Source organism: Nyctereutes procyonoides, unplaced genomic scaffold (genome assembly GCF_905146905.1).
Source record: "Nyctereutes procyonoides isolate TBG_1078 unplaced genomic scaffold, NYPRO_anot_genome, whole genome shotgun sequence".
In the NCBI taxonomy this organism is placed as follows: Eukaryota; Metazoa; Chordata; class Mammalia; order Carnivora; family Canidae; genus Nyctereutes; species Nyctereutes procyonoides.
Genome location: NW_026575121.1, coordinates 5,479,350 through 5,499,034, shown reverse-complemented (window position 1 = coordinate 5,499,034; position 19,685 = coordinate 5,479,350). Strand labels below are relative to the sequence as shown.

At 37.1% G+C, this 19,685-nt stretch overlaps 1 protein-coding gene and 1 non-coding gene across 2 annotated transcripts in view; one reads left to right on the top strand and one right to left on the bottom strand.

The window, feature by feature from the left end:
• Nucleotides 1-19,685, top strand: part of COG3 (component of oligomeric golgi complex 3) — a 68,979-nt gene that overhangs the window by 42,750 nt on the left and 6,544 nt on the right. The window contains exons 16-22 of the mRNA XM_055335902.1: nucleotides 2,294-2,383; nucleotides 4,698-4,818; nucleotides 7,919-8,007; nucleotides 8,117-8,251; nucleotides 13,312-13,387; nucleotides 18,310-18,437; nucleotides 19,491-19,589. Coding sequence (XP_055191877.1) covers nucleotides 2,294-2,383; nucleotides 4,698-4,818; nucleotides 7,919-8,007; nucleotides 8,117-8,251; nucleotides 13,312-13,387; nucleotides 18,310-18,437; nucleotides 19,491-19,589 — 738 coding nt within the window. The remainder of the gene's footprint in view (nucleotides 1-2,293; nucleotides 2,384-4,697; nucleotides 4,819-7,918; nucleotides 8,008-8,116; nucleotides 8,252-13,311; nucleotides 13,388-18,309; nucleotides 18,438-19,490; nucleotides 19,590-19,685) is intronic.
• Nucleotides 9,738-9,844, bottom strand: LOC129516700 (U6 spliceosomal RNA). Its single transcript, XR_008665833.1, has one exon. It is a non-coding gene; the product is annotated as a U6 spliceosomal RNA (small nuclear RNA).

Here is a 19,685-nt window from a genome sequence, read left to right as displayed (position 1 = left end):
TGGGATTCGATCCCGGGTCTCCAGGATCGCGCCCTGGGCCAAAGGCAGGCACCAAACCGCTGCGCCACCCAGGGTTCCCCTGTGCATTGATTTAGGTCAGAGTTAGTGTAAACATTCTAGAATGTTTAATGATATGATTATCAATCTTGACAGATTAGAGTTGTCTTTACCTATTTAGTGTCAGGAGTTTGCTGCTGAAATAGTTTATACAATTCAATTTTTTAAAAAGTTTTATTTGTGTAAGTAATCTCTACACCCAACATGGGACTTGAACTTATAACCCTGAGATCAAGAATTATATGCTCCTCTAACTGAGCCAGCCAGGTGCCCTTAAAATTCAGTGTTTAATTTAAAATTTGATTGTTACAACTCAAATAGTATGTAAAAGTAAAAAGTGGTTAAATACAAGGGCAATGTAATTAATTGTCAAGATGGTATTATTTTCTTTAGACAAGAGTTCGAAGGGAGTGTTATATCCCCCTGCCCAAATGCTCCATATCTTAGAGGCCTAGGGGCAGGCAAGATTGCACAGTTGTTTCATTGGTTCAGTAGAGTGCACAGTACTTAATGTCTATTTTAAGCTACATAGCTATTGGAATTTGTGCTTAGATTTTGAAATTCAACCAGAAAATATCTTTTGGCCTGTTCTGGGACTTTTAGCATGAGGCCAGATCACAGTTAGATGTCTTACCTCTTTTGCCCAGCTAATGAGCTGTCTTCCAGAAGGAGGTTTGGACTTTGGCATCTCCTCTTCCCCAGATTCCTCAGTATGTGTACTGAATGATGGTATATGAGGCTGGGATTCAGTAACTTCGTAGAGTAGAGCAAGATCTTGAGGGACACATGAGGGTGTATTCCGCATAGAACCTGTTACCATGATAGGCCCTTGTGAAGCCTTTTAGGTGCTTAATGGGGATTTTAGCCAAACAGTAGGATAGACCTGAGATACCACTCTCCCTGTTTTTATTTTATGCCTGGGGGCCGGTCTAATTTTTTTTTTTTAATCTAGCTTATGTCCAAATCTTATCCCTCTCTATCTTAAGCATTTGAGGCAAGGAAAGCCAAGTCTGTTGAAAAACTCATGAAAGGGATCCCTGGGTGGCGCAGCGGTTTGGCGCCTGCCTTTGGCCCGGGGCGCAATCCTGGAGACCCGGGATCGAGTCCCACATCAGGCTCCCTGCATGGAGCCTGCTTCTCCCCCTGCCTGTGTCTCTGCCTCTCTCTCTCTCTCTCTCTCTGTCTCTCTCTCTCTCTCTCTGTGTGTGACTATCATAAATAAATAATTAATTAAAAAAAAAAACTCATGAAGACTGAGCAGAGGGAAGGGAAGGTCTTCTTCAGGCAGGGGCAGTGACCTAGCAAGAGGCATCCCTAATCTTTTTTACTGCAGAAGCCTCATGGAAAACACATGAGGGGGAAGCAGTACGAAAAGAGAATAACATCAAGTAGAGATCAGGACCCAGGACTGTGGCCTCATGATAAATATCTTGCTCACATTCCTCCATATCGGTTCTCTCTCAGATGGGATGGAAGCAGGGTGGGAAGCAAGGGACTGCAGGCAACCCTGCGCAGACCATCATGTGACACCTCTGGAAGATACAGAAATGGCAGAATTAAATTAAGACTCCTACTTTGCATGCTATTTGTAACCGAATTACTTTGTTTTTACCTAATTATATCTTACAAACATTTTATTGCTTTCTTTAGCATTTCTGTATTTCATGCACAGTATCGTATAATTTATATTTACTAGTATTTTATTTGTCAACTTCCCCATCATTGAACATTTATTTGTGTTTTTTTTTGCTGTTTTAAATAATGTACTCAAGAGCCACGTGCATGAATTTTATGATACAACAGTGATTGTTTGGGATACATTTTTAGAAGTGGATTTACCGAGGCTTTGTTTTCGAGTTGGTTTTATTGATTTGAAAAGCAGCCTACAACATGAGACCATATTGGAATCAGGGCTCCGTGGGTCAGAACCACATCTACCTTGTTCACCCACCCCTGTGCATCCAACATTTAGCACAGAGCCTAGCATGAAGCAGGTGCTAAGAAAATATTGTTGAAAGATGACAATGAGAGTTTTGAGAGATACAAATTACAAAACTATGTGTTGGTCTAGATAGGTTGCATGGGAATAGGAAACTCCAGGAGGAATATCGTCAGTAACCTGTTAACCCAGTGGGTGCGGGCAAGCAAGCATCCATTGTTCCGTGTACTCCATTTACAAATTCTCTTTTTGTGTTGGGAAGCACTTCAGGGTAATGTTTTTCTTTTATTTCACCAGAGGGCAGTGTTCCAAGGATTATCACAGGAAGCCTTGTCTGCCTGCATTCAGTCATTGCTTGGAGCATCAGAGTCCATCAGCAAAAATAAGGTTTGATGAAGTGTTGGTGAAGTCTTGTTACCTATAATTATATTGTGGAATGCAGCATTTGTTTATAGGCACAGAAATTTAAAGCCATTTTTGGCAGTAGGTTTTGTTTGTTTAATATGATTTAATTTTGAGGCCCTTTAAGAGAAGCCAGAACAATTGACTCCTGAGCAACACAGGAGTTAGGGGGTACAAATCCCCCCACGAAGTTGACAATCCATGTAGAACTTTTGACTTCTCCAACACTTAACTGCTGTTGACTGGCAGCCTACTGATAACATAAACAGTCAATTAATACATATTTTTTATGTTATATGTATTATGTACTGTATTCTTAAAGTAAGCTAGAGAAGAGAAAATGTTATTAAGAAAGTTGTAGGGTAGAGAAAATACACTTATAATACTGTACTATAAAAAATGCACGTGTACATGGACCAGTGCAGTTCAGACTATGTTGTTCAAGGCTCATTGTATTTTATTATAGTGCTAAAGACAGCACTATAAAAGAGTGCTTAGCTTTGCTAAAGTGTCAAAAAGGGTATTTTGGTTATAAATTTTATAGGGTAAAAGTTTATTATAGCCTTAGCAACTGGGAAGGTAGTAGGCTCCTGTTTACCTAAAAAGACCAAAACAGTGTTTTCAAGAAAACATAGCAATTTTTAATCATCCCTTCAATGCCCTTCAATGATAGTTGAATCCTGGGAACTTAGCCAAGTCAGTTTGGAAGACTGTGGTCTGTGGGTTGTGTGACTAGAAGTAGTTGCCATAACTTTGTGACTTACAGTTTTTAATCAAGAAGTGATTTAGGTAGCAGAAAGGGAGACAGAACATAAAGACTCCTAACTCTGGGAAACGAACTAGGGGTGGTGGAAGGGGAGGAGGGCGGGGGATGGGGGTAAATGGGTGACGGGCACTGTGGGGGACACTTGACGGGATGAGCACTGGGTGTTATTCTGTATGTTGGTAAATTGAACACCAATAAAAATTAGTTTATTAAAAAAAAAAAGAAGTGATTTAGGGCTGAAGTTTGTTTCCAGGGCCTCTTGAGAATTTTTTATAGCATGGTCAAAAGTGTTGGTCATTTAACACTCCTTTAAAATACCTGTCGCCCAAAGGGAGGGAGCTGTGGGAGCTGTTTCCAGGGAAACTTTTTTTGCTGCTTGGAGTATTCTAACCTTGTGAACCCTTCCGGACTTCTAGATTTACAAACTTGATTTCTTACTTCAAGGCTTTAGATAAATTAGTGTAAAACCAAGCAAAAACAAGTGACAAAGGAAACTTCCCACAGAAAAATTTAGGATTCTGTTGCCAGGAAAACTGTACCTATGTTTGTGACCACTGCATTTTCCCAGTCATGGAATGGAAGGTTGAAATGAATTTTCATATGCTGGAAAGAGGAAGGAAAATTAGTTGTAGACAGGCAGATTTAAGTTTTAAAAAGTATTTCTAAATCTGAGCTCTTATATTAATAATATGTGAAATCAGGAAGCATGTCTAATATTAGGCAAATGAGTTAATTGTGGCATACTCCATAGAGTAGACTATTATATAGCCATTAAATATATTTATTTAAAAAGTTTTTTAAAAATTATTTATTTATTTTTTTTGAGAGAGAGAGAAACCAAGAATGAGAGAAAAGCACAAGCAGGGGGAGCAGCAGAGGGAGAGGAAGAGGGAGAAGCAGACTCCTTGCTGAGCAGGGAGACTCATAGGTGGGTCCCGACAGGGCGGATGCAAGTGTAGTGACTCTCAGGGTATACAGTGTCAGTGCTCTGTTCATGACAGGATAATTCAAAAATGGTAATCCCAAATCTTTTTTATATTTGGAAGCTCCTTTTGTGTAAATGTGAATATTTCTGATATTCTGGATATTGAAACCACCTTGATCAAATAGTGAGAGCCCTGTTACTTGAAGTGAAACTAGAAAGCCATGAGAGGTCAGAGTCACGCTCATGTTTTGACCTTTACTTCCTGCTCCCTGCCATGGTTAGGTCACTTCATCTCTTCTGTTTCTGAACGAAGTTAAAATAGATTTGATTTCTTTTTCTAAACTTGTTATTTTGTAACCTTTGTCTGATTTACTTTCTTGGATTGATGAAATAGAGTGGGTGATAGTAAGTTTGCAGCAAGATTTTTCCAGATAATTCAAACCTGGGTAATATGGGGAAAGTTCATTGCACAACAAAGGAGTATTGGTAGATAGTTAGGATAAGGGCCATAAACCTAGGTAGATTAATGTTGGTTAGTAACAACACCATGTGTTTTATATGTTTTTATTTAATCTGTGATAATATCCATTTTTCTGTCTTAAATTTAGACTCAGATTGATGGACAACTTTTCTTAATTAAGCACCTTTTGATTCTTCGTGAACAAATTGCTCCATTTCATACTGAATTCACCATTAAGGAAATTTCCCTGGACCTCAAGAAAACTAGAGGTACTTCATTGTCCTAGCTGGCACAGTTGGGTGTGTTTGACCTGTCCAAATGTGTCAGCAAAGGTTATAGGTTTATTTTATGTTCATCTGCAATTTTTTTTGCATGCTGCGCTTGCTAAGCATGTTGCTTGTTCATATTAAGCTGAGCTGTCAAGAAAACTAGAGGTACTTCATTGTCCTAGCTGGCACAGTTGGGTGTGTTTGACCTGTCCAAATGTGTCAGCAAAGGTTATAGGTTTATTTTATGTTCATCTGCAATTTTTTTTGCATGCTGCGCTTGCTAAGCATGTTGCTTGTTCATATTAAGCTGAGCTGTCAACATCCTAATTACATCTGACTTGTTATATTTTCTTTATGAAGGGAACTGTATCTGAGCATTTCACTTTGTGATATAGCATTACTTCTCTTAGACTCTGCCACATATTACCATAACCAGTTAAAAAAATGAAAAATCAGTGTAACAGCTACTTAACAGTGTCAGCTAATTGGGGTGATTTTAAACATTGAGTAGAGTTTGTCAGTTCATGAAAATTCAGGAAGCCAGCTGGGTAAAATGGGAGGAGTACTTATCTAAGAGTCTGAAAAGATTTGGGTTCTGTTCCTGGCCCATCATTTCCTGGTTCTTGTGTGATCTTGGATAGGTATATTAGCTTTCCTATCCCAGGTGAAATTAGCAGAATCAACTTGTCATGATAACATCACCAGATTATTGAGATCATTAAGCATGAAAACGTATGTTAAAGTGCTTTATAAACTTTAGGTGCTTAAATAAACCTATTTGGTATTATTAAATCAGCTGGTTGTTAAGTAAGTAATCATGTGGATAGGGCCTTTGAGTTGTTAATAGACACTGAATCATCTTGGGAAAGATGATTCATCCATCCTGGTGATTTGCCTCTGACTGAATTAACAAGAGGTGATTTCTGAAAGCTTGAACTAGTGGGATGCCTGGCTGGCTCAGTGGTTGAGCATCTGCCTTTGGCCCAGGGCATGATCCTAGAGTCCTGGGATCGAGTCCCGCATTGGGCTTCCTACACGGAACCTGCTTCTCCCTCTGCCTGTGTCTCTGCCTCTCTGTTCTCTCATGAATAAATAAATAAATAAAATGTTTAAAAAGAAAAATTAAAGATCAAAATAGCTATTTTCTAAGATGTTGATCTTAAGCAGTTAAGGATATACTATGAATATCCCTAGTTTCCCTTACTTACAAATTTATCTAGACTTTGTCTTAACCATTTCTAAGAGAAATTAAGTTCTAATGCCTTAAGTCATTGTTTATATAATGGAACTTCTCTCTTAGGTGTTGGGAAAATTGAGAAAGTAGTCACTCAAATTATTTACTGTACTCTGTTGTTCAGAGGAACTCCAAATATAACATTTTCAAGGGTAGCCGGTTGCTCGTTCCCTAATGATGTGCTTATAGTGGGCTTGACTTACCTGAGAACCAAAGTGGTTTCATCATGAGTCATATTAGATAAGTTTACTTTTTATTTTTTTCATAATGTTCTCTCCTTTCCACCACAGAGAATACTTCTTGGTTCTGTTTGAATTTGAATAGTAAGCCTGTGTGTTACTTGTATATTTTGTGATTTTTAAATTTTTTTTATTTTTAAAAAGATTTTTATTCATTCATTCATTCATTCATTCATTCATATTCATTTAAAGGGGTGGGTGGGGGTGAGAGAGTGCTTGTGTGCTTGAGCTTGGAGGGAAGAGCAGCAGATGAGACAGAAGTAGAGAAGGGAGGGAGAGGGACCCGCAGACTCCCTGAAGAGCTGGATGTGGGCTTGACCTCAATCTTAACCACCCTGAGATCATAACCTGATCTGAAATCAAGAGTCAGACACTCAACTGACTAAGCCACCCAGGCGTTCCTGTGATTTTTTTTTTTTTTTTAAACAGTAGCCAAATTTCCTGGCTTTTGCCTTTATAAAATGCATAATTTTTTTATAGCTGATTCTTCTCAAAGGCTTTCATCCCCCTCCCAGTCTAGTGGATTTCCTTCTGTCCTTTCAATGTGAGGTGTGGGAATATTGCTGTAGCTTTGAAGTGTGCCAGGGGCTGATATTCCTTAACTTTATTTAAAGTGATGGAACACAGTAAGGTTGATCTACTTTCTTTCATTTTTTTTTTCTTATTCATAATTGTTGCTGCTTACTTAGTTCTGGTATAGATCCACTGAAGTGTGAGAAAATGAAATGCCCTAAAATGTTGGCCAATACTGGTTTAAAGTATGTTTTCCCTAAAATATTATAAAGCCTATATAATCCTACCATATGCTGATTTGATTCTATTTAATCACAGACAGTCTTTGAGGTTATCTTGTAGAAAAGACAGCAGAAACAAAGCTTTACTCTCAATACTGAATCAGATAGATCTTTTTCAGTAAGATTAGGGTCAAGGCAATAAGTACTGTTGTGGTGTGTACTTGTAGAAACCACAGAGTTGGAAGTATTTCATGCTTTGCTTCTCCAGCGTGGCAAAGCAAAGAAATGGTCTTTTCTATCACTTAAGAATACTTGCTCTCTTTACTTTTAAACCTCTAACCTCTCATGACTAACATTATATCTTATTGCATTTGAACATCAATGAGACCTCAGTTAGTACCTTGTATAGATTCTAGTTAGTCTGGAGGTTAAGGGGTAAATATGTCCTTTTGGTGTTTTCTTTCTGGCTGACACATTAGTTTATTCACTCTACTTCAAATGAATAAATTTCTGTGCCAGCTAGGATCTTAACAAATGAAGCTGGGTAAGTATATGAATTTTTTTTTAAAATAACCTATTTAGCAGCATAAAAGTAAAGCAGGGAAGTTTTAAGGCATCAATTATCATTTATCATTTTTCTTTTTTTCTGTAAATGAATAATTGAGATTAATAGTCATTGTGAAAGTGACTTATAGGAAAAAACTATGTGTGGATACTAGAGCCATGGTTGGCATTAATCTCATCCTCTTCCATTCATGGAGGTGAATTGGAATTGAGATGACTCTTGCTTTGTGGTAACAGATAAACTAGTGTATGTTAACACACTGAAACGGTAACTTGGCCTTTCTGCTAAAATTGTACATATTCACTGGATGAGTAATTTTGTTTCACAGATGCAGCATTTAAAATCCTGAACCCTATGACTGTTCCGAGATTTTTTAGGCTGAATAGCAACAATGCCTTGATAGAGTTCTTGTTGGAGGTGAGAAGGAGTCTGTTTTATTGGTGGTGGGAGATAAATGGCATTCTTTACATGTCTGGTAATTTCTAGACACGTAAAAACAGGAGGAAATTGTCATCTTCTTTTTAAGGGTACTCCTGAGATAAGAGAACATTATCTTGACTCTAAAAAAGATGTAGACCGTCATCTGAAATCGGCCTGTGAGCAGTTTATTCAGCAACAGACCAAGCTGTTTGTAGAGCAGCTGGAGGAGTTCATGACAAAGGTATAGACCTTGGTGCATATTGGGTAAAGTAATTTTGACTTCTTCCTTAGATTTCCTTTTGAATTACCCTCTTGTGAAAACTCTGGCAGGATACAGTAAATAGCCGATTCCATCTAGAAAATCACTGTGTTTCCTATAATGGAAGCTTTTTGGTTTGGACTTTTAGATAAGCTTGCACAGTTTTCAGTTTTTAAGAGAAAAAGTGCATATATTGTCTCCTAGCTAAAATCCATCCAACTGGCTAATGCCAGTAATGAAAAAAATCAGGTCATGGCTATTTTGACTTTACTGTTTCAACCTTATTTTTTATTTTTATTTTTTATTTTTTATTTTTAATACTTAAGTACTGTTACTGAGGACTTCATAAAAATGTCTAAAAAGTCTTGAAATTAAAAAAAAAGTCTTGACATTAACTTTCATTTATTAAGCCTCTACTGTCCAGACTTGTATTAGAGTACATTATAAAAAGAATAAAAATATGACAGCCCTTTCTCTCAAATTTACTTACCTAATTCCTAACTGGAAAGACAAGTTGTATCTCTGAAATGCCCGGGAGACCTGAAGCAAATTGTTAGTAATTTTTTGCTGGGGTCATCAAGACTAATATGCCTGAAGCCTGTGATATTTGTTCAAAAGACAGAAGACATTTGTTTTTAAAAATAGTAATAAATGCTGAAAAAACAAATATAGAAATATTAAAGCAGTCAAACTATTTTATCATTGGCATATATCACTTGTTTACTGGGTTTTAGTCCATTCATATCAAGTATTTGGAGTATGTATTCTTTTCCTTGCCACGTAATTTAAAAGGAGAGTGGTAGATTTCTTCCTGGGTTTTGATTTTTTTAAAAAATGGCACAAGTATGTTGATACTCTGTGATTTACAGATACATCCATTACGGTTTTTACTGAAATTGTCCTTAAGGGAAACCAGTCTGTAGATTGTATTATGTATTTTGGGGAGAGCATCCACATTCATCCTGCTGGGAAATACTGTAGATGAGTATTCTGCAATAGCAGAGCAACAGAATGAATCTTCTGACATAAGCAAGTTGATTATAACGAAATCTAGAATTAAAGGGTTTTTCTGGAAAATGTCTGTGGAAGTCAGGAGAGTGAAAATTCACTGATGCAGCTGTCTAAGTAGTGTAAGTTTGGTAAATCTGGTATAACTCTGTAATTGTACATTTTGGAAGGTTCTGAACATTATGAACAGTTTTAAAAAATCAGAGGTATACGTAGAAAACATACATTCCAAGTCTGAATTCATAATAGTTCTCCGTGGACATGTTACACATCGATAGCAGAGACTTCTGTATAGCTGTTCTCGCATCTCTTTTTGTATACTTCTCACTGAGGGATTGGAGAGGGAAAGGCCCTGCCTCTTGACATCATTGAGAAGTCAGTCTCATCCTCGGTGCTTAGTCTGCGTTGCCCAGGGTCAGAGCATTCACTGATGTCTCATTTTCTTTTTTCTTTTCTTTTTTTAAATATGGAACGCTTCATGAATTTGCATGTCATCCTTGTGCAGGGGCCATGCTAATCTTCTCTGTATCGTTCCAATTTTAGTATATGTGCTGCCGAAGCAAGCACTCATTTTCTTTTTTCAATCTTGGTCCCTCACTGGTCTTCAGAGTCCAGTCAATATATTTTGCAGATAGTACAGCTGAGAGGACTGAGCATCCCTTTACGTTATCTTATTCCACATTCAAGTCCCTTCCCCCATCCTTTTGGAGTAGAATGAGTCAGAGACAAAGATACACACGCATGCACAGAGCATGCAGCATAAGCACTAGAGTTCACACAGATATATGTGATCGTTTAAGACATTGCTTCTTAGAATTTGTGGACCAGACATTTTTCACTTTTTATCTGGTGGCTGTCACTAGTATTCTGAATAGCAGACATAGAATAAATGATTTTAAAACTTTAAAATGATTTTCTTTAAAGGTAAATCTGCAAGTGCAGAATCTTGTGCCTCTTTTATTATAGTTGGCATCTTAGAAGGCAGCCCATGATTGTACCTTGATAAATGATTGCAAGAGAAGCAGCATTCATAGGTACAGAAAGGGAACAGTATTTCATCTTCAATTTGGGTGTATGCTTGTAGGTCTCAGTATTTTACCATTTGGATGTAAGCCTCATCAACAAATGTTCTCAACTGAGAACATTTCGGGCTGATTTTTTAAATAGATGTGGGTTTGCATAATAAAACAAACTATGAGTGAGGGGAACATTCTTAGGCTGTCTGAAGACTTGTTTTTGAGCAGAAAGCTAGGGGTGTGATTCTGGTCCCCTTTTACCTGCTGTAAATTGGCCTTTTTGGTTGTGTAGCTCATTCCTTGACTCTCCTATTGAGATGCTTTGTTTTCATTAATTCTCATTATATCCCTGGCACCTAGAGTAAGTAAAACCTCTTCATTTCACAGATTGAGAAACAAAAGTTTTACAGAGTGATTCAGTATACTTAAGACAGTCATTTCTACAAACTCTTAATCTGACTGGTGTGAACATCCTTCCTGATTTTTTTCGGTACAGTTCATGAGGTTTCTTGAGAAAAATAAAATAAATTCTAGAAGAACATACATTGTCTATTGTCCTATTTCCTGCTGCTTGAAAGATAACCTTTTCTCTAAGTATTTGAGTAACCCTAAGGAGTATATAATACTGTTTTAAGTGTTAGGGGTAGAAGTTCATATGAAAATAATTTGGGTCAAATATCTTGTGTTAAACTCAAAAACTATTGATACTTTTTATTGTTTTAGAATTTCATTATACTGAACATTGCTTGAAGCAAACCCTTAAGTAGGGGTCAGACTAATCATGGGTAGGGTAGAAAGAGCAGTGAGGAAGGCTCAGCCCTGGCCCCCCTTCGGCCACCTGCTGAGTGAAAAGGTGGCAAAGTAGATTCTCCAAGCCTTGATTTTCTAATCTCTGTAGCAGAGAGAGAGCTACTTTATCCCTCTTCCCAGCTTAAGTTTAATATGAAGACCAAAAGAAGATCATATATGTGATGGTACTTTAAATGCTGCAGAAATGTAGGAAAATATGACAAATTTGAAGTGCAGGTTTGGCTTTAGCAAAAAATCTGAATGAAAGCATTTTAAAGGAAGCGCCTTTCAAGTTGATAACTAAGCTAAAGTGTTTCCCCATGTTAGGACCAGTTAGCTTATGCTGAAGACTCAGGCCTGTATTTAACAATATTCATTTTTTTCCAAGTAATTTACTAAAGTATTGGAGGTTTATTTATTCTGGGAGAGAGGGGCAGACGGAGAGGGAAAGAATCTTCAAGCAGGCTTCATGCACCAGCGTGGAACCCAACACATGACTCGATTTCACAACTCTGACGTGACCTGAGCTGAAAATCAAGAGTCGAATGCTTAACTAGCTGACCCACCCAGGTGCCCTGCCCTGCAAGTTTATTCTTAATATTTCCTCTGAAGTATTATTAGTTTCCTCAGCAACACTATAAATTTAATTTTTTTCTTGATTGTAAGACATGTAATAGAATTTGACCTATAAATTTAATTTTTGTTCTCACAGACTTATAACCTAATGGGAAATCATGATAGAAAATATGTAACATTATGACATGTACTACAGTGTTACCATGAGACAGTGGGGCTTTGTTCATTTCATAGGGTTTTTGAGAAAGATAGGGCTTATTGGGGAAAACTTTTGAAGTAAATTCTCCTTGCAGTTTAACTTAAAGGTAAGTATATTACCTAGGTGGTAAATAGATATGGATATAGAAGTTTTTCTTGGTTTTTAATATAAAAATAATATAAAATAAAATAATCATAATAATATAAAAATAAGCCTAAACCTATAGCATATATGTCATTATGAAATTGGCCAGATTGTGGAACAATCAGTGGAATAATAGGCAACCATTACTAATAAAATGTAACTGTTGGACACTGAAAAATGTCCAGAAATTAGAGTTAAGTGGGGAAAAAAGACGTCAAAGCACAGTGTTCCTATTTTTGGAAATGTAGACATATGTTTATATATTTATGTTGGACAAGATTTCAGATAACATATACTATACACAAACATGTTTTTCTTTTAGCATTGTCTAATCTATAATCATACATATGATTTGTTTTTAAAAGTTGCATCTCACTATAAAAAGTAAAGATACAGAGAAGGATAGACAGTAGGAAAGGGTGATTTTATATACATGGCAGCAAAAGTCTATAAGGAGTGGAAGTTTGGATCTGACTTAACATTGTATTTTGTCTGTGCCGACTTCTGCCTAAATATTTTTCTGGCCACCTTTAATCAAAAGTGTTGGTTCTCAAATTTTTCTAATGAGATTATCTAGTGAGGCCAAGGTCACAGCCTGGACCTTTGGCACCTAACAGACCATTTAAAAAAATGTTTTATGCAGTTTCTGTCCTTCACCTTCCCCAACTATACCTTAGCCCCACCACAATTTGCCATCTTAAGAGCAAGCTTGTCCAAGCAGCCGGATGTACTTTTTGGGTTTGCTTCTCTGTAGTGATGGCTAAGGATAGAAAGGGAGATGAATAAAAGATAGGCATCCAAGCCTGCCTGTAGACTAATTGGTCAAGTATGTCTTTTGATGCTATTTGAAAATCTTGTTTTCATAACATTCTCTCTGTCTGTGATATAATAAAAAGAATCTCTAGATATGAAAAGGAGATTTTGTCCTGCTGGGGTGACATTTTTCTAACAGCATACAATAATAATTTAATGTTGAAATAATAGTCCACTTAAAAAGAGCCCTGTTCCGTGTTCTTATTTCCCTAGGTCCTCAGTTTGTCTTCTTTCTCTAAAATGTTTCAGACTGAATTAGGACATTGGTGGTGGGGTTTTTTTTTCTTTTTTCTTGCAAGACAGCATATACTCTGAAATCATGAAAGAAGTTTTGCTAAAATATGTTATTAGCTGGAAGGATTGTGAGTTATGATGCATTTTTTTTTAGGATTGCATATTTGACTGTCATCATGTTTTAATAGCTTCAGATGCTGTTGTGTATCCTTGGAAAGCTGTGAAATAAGAAGAAACGTTTTTCTTTTTGTCTCATCTACCAGGTTTCGGCATTAAAGACGATGGCCAGTCAGGGTGGACCCAAGTATACCCTTTCACAGCAGCCTTGGGCACAGCCAGGTAGTCAACATTTTACTATTTGGGATTTCTTTTTTTAGAATGTTGATTAAATTTTATTTATATAGTCTTTGACAGCTTGGAGTTGGTTTCCTACTTCTACTGTGGTTTGTGTTGAAGCAAGATGCAGTTTGGAGCTGACAGGTCTTAATGGGCCAGCACTACTTGCATTTCAAAAAGCAGTCCGAGGAAAGATGAATTAAAAGAAAAATACACAGAGTTAAAAATAAAATGTGGCTTAGATGGAAACACTTTGATTCTGCACACCTGCTTTTCATTGTGTTAGAGCTTTGATGAAAGTACTGTTTTGTAGTCTGAAATTATGGAGGGAATGCTATTGTTCTCAAGTGTTAAATGAAAGAATGTTCGGTCATTATTTTGTTTTACCTTTTGTGCAAGTTACATCTTCTGTTAACATTTTTAGAATGTTTGGAAAAACATTATAAAAATTGTGGTGTCAGTGGGGAGTTGGGAAGCAGTATCATTGTCTGATTGGCAGATATGCTTGAGATGTTTCCAATCTTACTCTTTCCTAAATGTAAATTTTTTTGTGCCAGGGGGTCTTGTCTTTTCTTTCTTTCTTTCTTTCTTTCTTTCTTCTTTCTTTCTTTCTTTCTTTCTTTCTTTCTTTCTTTCTTTCTTTCTTTCTTTCTTTCTTTCTTTCTTCTTTTTCGCCTTTAGCATTAGACCTTGGACATTTAGGGTCATAACTCTGTGGGTCACTTTTGGTTCATTTTATGGCATTTTAAATTACCATTAAACCAGAATTAATAATTTTGGAAGATTTGGAAGTATTTCTGGCTCTTCCCTGGCCCATATCATGATAGAGACCTTTTGAAACCAAAAAGGGCAAAATGGTAGAAGAATTGTTTTTTAATTATGGATAGGCTGTATCCAAGTTGGTATTGGTAGGGCAGCTTTTTGCTGACAGAGAGATCCAAATTCAGGTTTAGCATCCATAAAAAATTGTCCAGAGGCACCTAATCTAGTGTTAGGTTTTTATATGATTGGTTTTCCATGTTGAAAGAATGTAATGTTTTGTTAGGTATTTATTTCTTTTAAGAAAAAGAATTGAAGCCATTCTAAAATTTTTGGATCTTATTAATGGCTCAGGTTAATTTGAAGTTGAACTAGAACTGAGAACCTGAAAGAGTAGCTGTGCATCTCCTCTCATAGGAGGATTTGTAAATGTCCAGAATTACTGGTTGTATTTGAATGGAAGACAGGATTTTATTTCAAAAATTTGTAATATGAACTTTGATGATGTCAGATAGGTTTACATTGATTTGCTTTATTGCAAATAAACTTTGTGACAGCTTTAGGCCTTTTGTTTACCTGTGATGGAGACAGTAAATGTTTTACTGTCTTCATTATTTTAAATTTTTGTGTCACATGTGAGATTGAAATCTTCATCTTACCAAGGACAGAGATCATACCTGATGCAGTAGTACATTCTCTCAGAAGACAAAATAATATTCTTTTATTGATAACACTGGAAATTCTATTTTTTTAAACATTTTATTTATTTATTTGAGATGGAGAGGGCAGGAGCAGGGGGAGGGGCAGAGAGAAAAGCAGACTCCCCGTTGAGCAGGGTTCCTGATGCTGGCTCAATCCCAGGACCCTGATATTATGATCTGAGCTGAAGGCAGATACTTTAACTGACTGAACCACCCAAGCACCCCTGGACATTCTTTTTGAAATTTATTTCTTTAATTAATTAATTTTTAGAGAGCATGCAAGCATGGGTGTGGGGAAGGGGAGGAGAGGGAGAGAGAGACTCTTGAGCAGGCTCTGTGCAGAGCCCCACACAGGGCTTGATCTCATGACCCTGAGATCATGACCTGAGCCAAAAATCAGATGCCTAACCAACTGAGCCACCCAGATGCCACAACAGTGTAAATTCTAATCATAGTTAGCTGTGGTAATAGTAGCCAGTTCTTTTTTTTTTTTTTTTCTCCTTAATTTAATTTATTTATTTGAGAGAGAGAGAGCCCACTCCTGGGGGGAAGAGCAGAGAGAGAAGGAGAAGCAGGCTCCCTGTAGGGGCTTGAGCCCCGGAACTCCAGTATCCTGACCTGAGGTCAAAGGCAGCAGGTGCTTAACTGACATAGCCACCCAGGTGCCCCTAGTAGCCACCTGTTTTGACCTTTCACAGTCAGGAGCAGACTTGTCATTCCATAACTCAGCACAATACCAGGAAAGCATTCTGACCACCTCTGGATTAATTAGGACTTTGACTCAAGATTTCAGTCACTTGTAGGGCTTATTTAGAAATAGGAGGTGATTTTACTTTTGAATGTTTATATAAATGAAACTCTTGGGTGCATCAGTCTTTCTTAAAATAGGTAGAAACCAACAAACAGGCATAGGTGTACTTAATACAGCTAAGCCCAGGGGCTTGACACATAATTAATATACTTTTCTTTCTTCTGTGGAAAGATCCTCTTTCCACACTCAAAACAGGGACTGTCATTTTTTCAGATGGTATCCTACTGGAGTCCCCAGTGTTAGCTGTATTGTACTCTATGGCATTATTAGCACAGTCACTAGTAAAGCAGGAGTAGATGGAGGGCGGCTGACAACGGGACAGATTGCAGTGGGCCTTGCTGTTTTGTCGTTAATCCATTTCCTGTCTTTCTGAGGGCCGAGGTCTTGGCAAATAGAGCAGTGGCACTTCAGTTTACTTAGTTCTTGCATTTTCTGGTCCATGTAGCCTCATGGAGCTGTGGAGTTGCTTTTTTTTCATCTGTAGTACAAGAAGCCCATGCTGAAATGTCAGGGATGTTTGGGTCTTTAGTGTGTGGGAGCATCGAGAACAATCTAGGGACTTGTCTAGGGCCCTAGAAACCCAAGGTGATTGGTTCATGCCATCTTGATCAGGTTCCTGGGGATCATTTCATGATTATAAACTCAAAGGAGATTGAGTCGTAAATTAGGGTGCCAATTTGTTAATGTACTCTGAGAAATATACCTTTATGAAGAGCCTTTAGAGGGCTCTTCTGTTCACTAGGCTTCACACCCAGCATTTGGTTATCAAGAGCTCTGAAAATTGATTTGGGGATTTTTCAAGTATGTTAGGATAGAACCAGAGCCCATGGAATTAAGTGCCCTAAGGGAACTTCCATTTATTTTATGAAAAATAATTCCTGGATTGTTTGTTCTTTCTTCTTGAGAGCCTTGATACTTTCTTACCCTACTCTACCATAGCCCTTTTAAATTAAAAAAAAAAAAGTTTTTAGGGCTGCCCAGGTGGCTCAGGAGTTTAGCATTGCCTTCGGCCCAGGGCATAATCCTGGAGACCCAGGATTGAGTCCCACGTTGGGCTCCCTGTGTGGAGCCTGCTTCTCCCTCTGCCTGTGTCTCTGCCTCTCTCTGTCTCTTGTGGATAAATAAATAAAATCTTAAAAAAAAATGTTTTTAATACGGCATAAAATTTGAGCTTTGAAGAAGTATAAGATGAAAAGTAATTCTATTTTCCAGCTCCAAACCAGTCCTCTCAAAGGTAGCCACTATTAATAGTCTCTTTTCCGCAGTCATTCCGCATATGTACTAGCCTATATGGACTTTAAAAATATTGTACAAATAAAATTATACTATATGCCTTGCTTTTTTTTAAAATTCTGCCTTTTTTCTTTTTTACTTATTCTGTGTCTTGGAGCTCTTTCTGTACTGGCATATCCAGCTTTATGCATTCTATTTAATGATGCATGGAATGCATCACTCTAGCATAATTTCTTTAATAATTCTGTTAATAAATAAAGTATTTTTTAGTTCTTTTTCCCATCCATTCTTTAATGTCCCTGTACACATGGATCTTAGTATTTTCTGAGTATATCCATAGGTAAATTTCTAGTAGTGGTAGTATTAAGTGACAGAATATATGTGCATTTTCAGTTTTGCTAGACATTGCTGAATATCCCTCCAGAGAGGCTAAACCAGTTTACACTCCCGGCAGCAGTGGATGAGAAGGTCTGTTTCTGCACACCCTTACCAAATGTGGATCTTCACAGTCTTAGTTATTTTTCCCAATCCTAAAATACCTCAGTTATTTTAATATACATTTCTTTAATTATGAGTGATCTTTAAAATTATTAACCAGTCTTTTTCTTCATAGCTTTCTAGGTGGTTTCCTCTTTTAAATGACCTCATAAAGATCACTACTCTTTTCCATTGTACTTCTTTTCAGACACTATACTTGGGCTACATAATTATTTCAGTTAACAGTTTTTTGGAATTCTGTATCTTTTCTGATAATACAGTATAAGAATGTAACAGATGGGGGCACCTGGGTGGCTCAGTCAGTTGAGTGTCTGATTCTTGGTTTCAGCTCAGGTCCTGAGATGGAGCCCTGCATCAAACCCCATGCTCAGGCGTGGAGTCTGCTTGTCCCTCTCTCTTCCCCCCTCTGCTGCTCCTCTCACTCATGCTCTCTCAAATAAATGAATGAAATCTTTAAAAAAAAAAAAAAAGACTGTAACAGATGTATTTTTAGATATCATTAAATATGTGTGGATGTTTTCAGAATGATCTCACAAGACAAGAGAGCATCTCTTGCTGTGAGTGAAAAAGCTCATTCATAATAAAATGATTCTTACTAGTATCTGCAAATCATTTTTTATTTTGTCTTCACTGTTACTAAATTCCAAAGGCACCATAATATAGCCCCTGTGAGTGTCCTGAAGGGTGTTGGAGGAGTTTTTTGCTGCCCTAGCCTTTGGGAGTAGAATTTTGTATACAGTAGATAATGAAGGTTTATAGGGCTTGTGGTTAAACTTGATCAATAGGAAAAGTGAAAGAAAATTTGGGGAGAAATAGAGTCCTTTCTTCTGCCATTTTTTCTCTTCCTTTATTCCCCTTTGAATGAAAACGGAAGTGTTTCTTCTCTTTTTGTTTGTGACACTAATGAGGTTAATTCTTTTCAGCAAAGGTCAGTGACCTTGTAACAAGTGTCTACAAGACAATAAAAGCAAAGCTGCCTCTGACTTTGAGAAGTATGTCGTTGTACCTATCCAATAAAGACACAGAGTTCATCTTGTTTAAACCTGTTAGGGTGAGTATTTTGATATTTTATTTGAATGTTAGCCAGTCTCTTTAAGTTTTCTTGCCTTGTCTACCATTTTCCTCTTCCTGTAGGCATTTAAAGTGTTGGCATGCTATTCTAGTAAAGTGGATTGGTGATCACTGTAATTCTTGAAAAGCTTACAAAGCCAGCAACTGCCTGATTGTATCTCCCCCAACCCAATCCCTATACTTTGTCATAAATTATTGTCTTACCTTTGGCAACAAGGTAATTTTGGCCTTAAAGTACAAAATAGTAAATAAGTACGTCTCTAGACCCTATCATTGAATGTGGCCCAGTACTTGAGAAAGCAGCATTTCAGGAATTATGCTTCATTTTCCTGGTGAGTAGTGGAAATAAATGACTTGCAGTGGTCACCAAGGGATTAAATGTCAGAGCAAATTTAGTGCTCATAACTTCCAGCTCTGTGTTGAGCTCACATCTTTACTGAAGGCATTGGTTGATTTTTAAAGTATGTTTTATGTGTCTGGGAACTTTATTATCTTTTGTGTAAGGAATTGCTGCTGAAGGCTCTTATTATTCTCTGGGGGAACAAGGCTTACTAGAGTTTAGTTTTTCCAGGAAATATTATCTGGTAAGTCTTAGTCGGGTTGTGCTAGCATGTGAATTATTAAGTGCAAATTACATGTCTTTGGTAATTCAATGAAAGATACATTTCTTCCACTTGTTTGGCAAATATTAAGATTTAACATTCTTAGAGAGGCAAACCAAGAACAGACTCTCAACTATGAGAATAAACTAATAGTTACCAGAGGGGTGATGAGTAGGGGAAATGGGTGAAATAGGTGATGGGATTAAGGAGTGTACTGGTTGTGATGAGCATGGGGTAATGTATGGAAGTGCTAAATTACTATATTTTATACCTGAAACTAATATAACACTGTTAACTAACTGGAATTTAAATGAAAATTTAAAAAGAAAAGATTTAACATTCTTAATGCTTCATGTTTAAGAAAATCTGTATTTCATATGTGCTCATATGTTTCTGGTGACTCATTTAATGACATTGCCTCTTCTTCTAAGAATAATATTCAGCAAGTCTTCCAGAAGTTCCATGTTTTGTTAAAGGAAGAGTTTAGCCCTGAAGATGTCCAGATCATTGCTTGTCCTTCTATGGAACAGGTAAATGCCATCATCTGAAGATCCTATTACTTTTATTATTCCCTCTTGGTTATTTTACTTGAGTAGGTAATGTCTTTGAGAAACCATGTATTTATT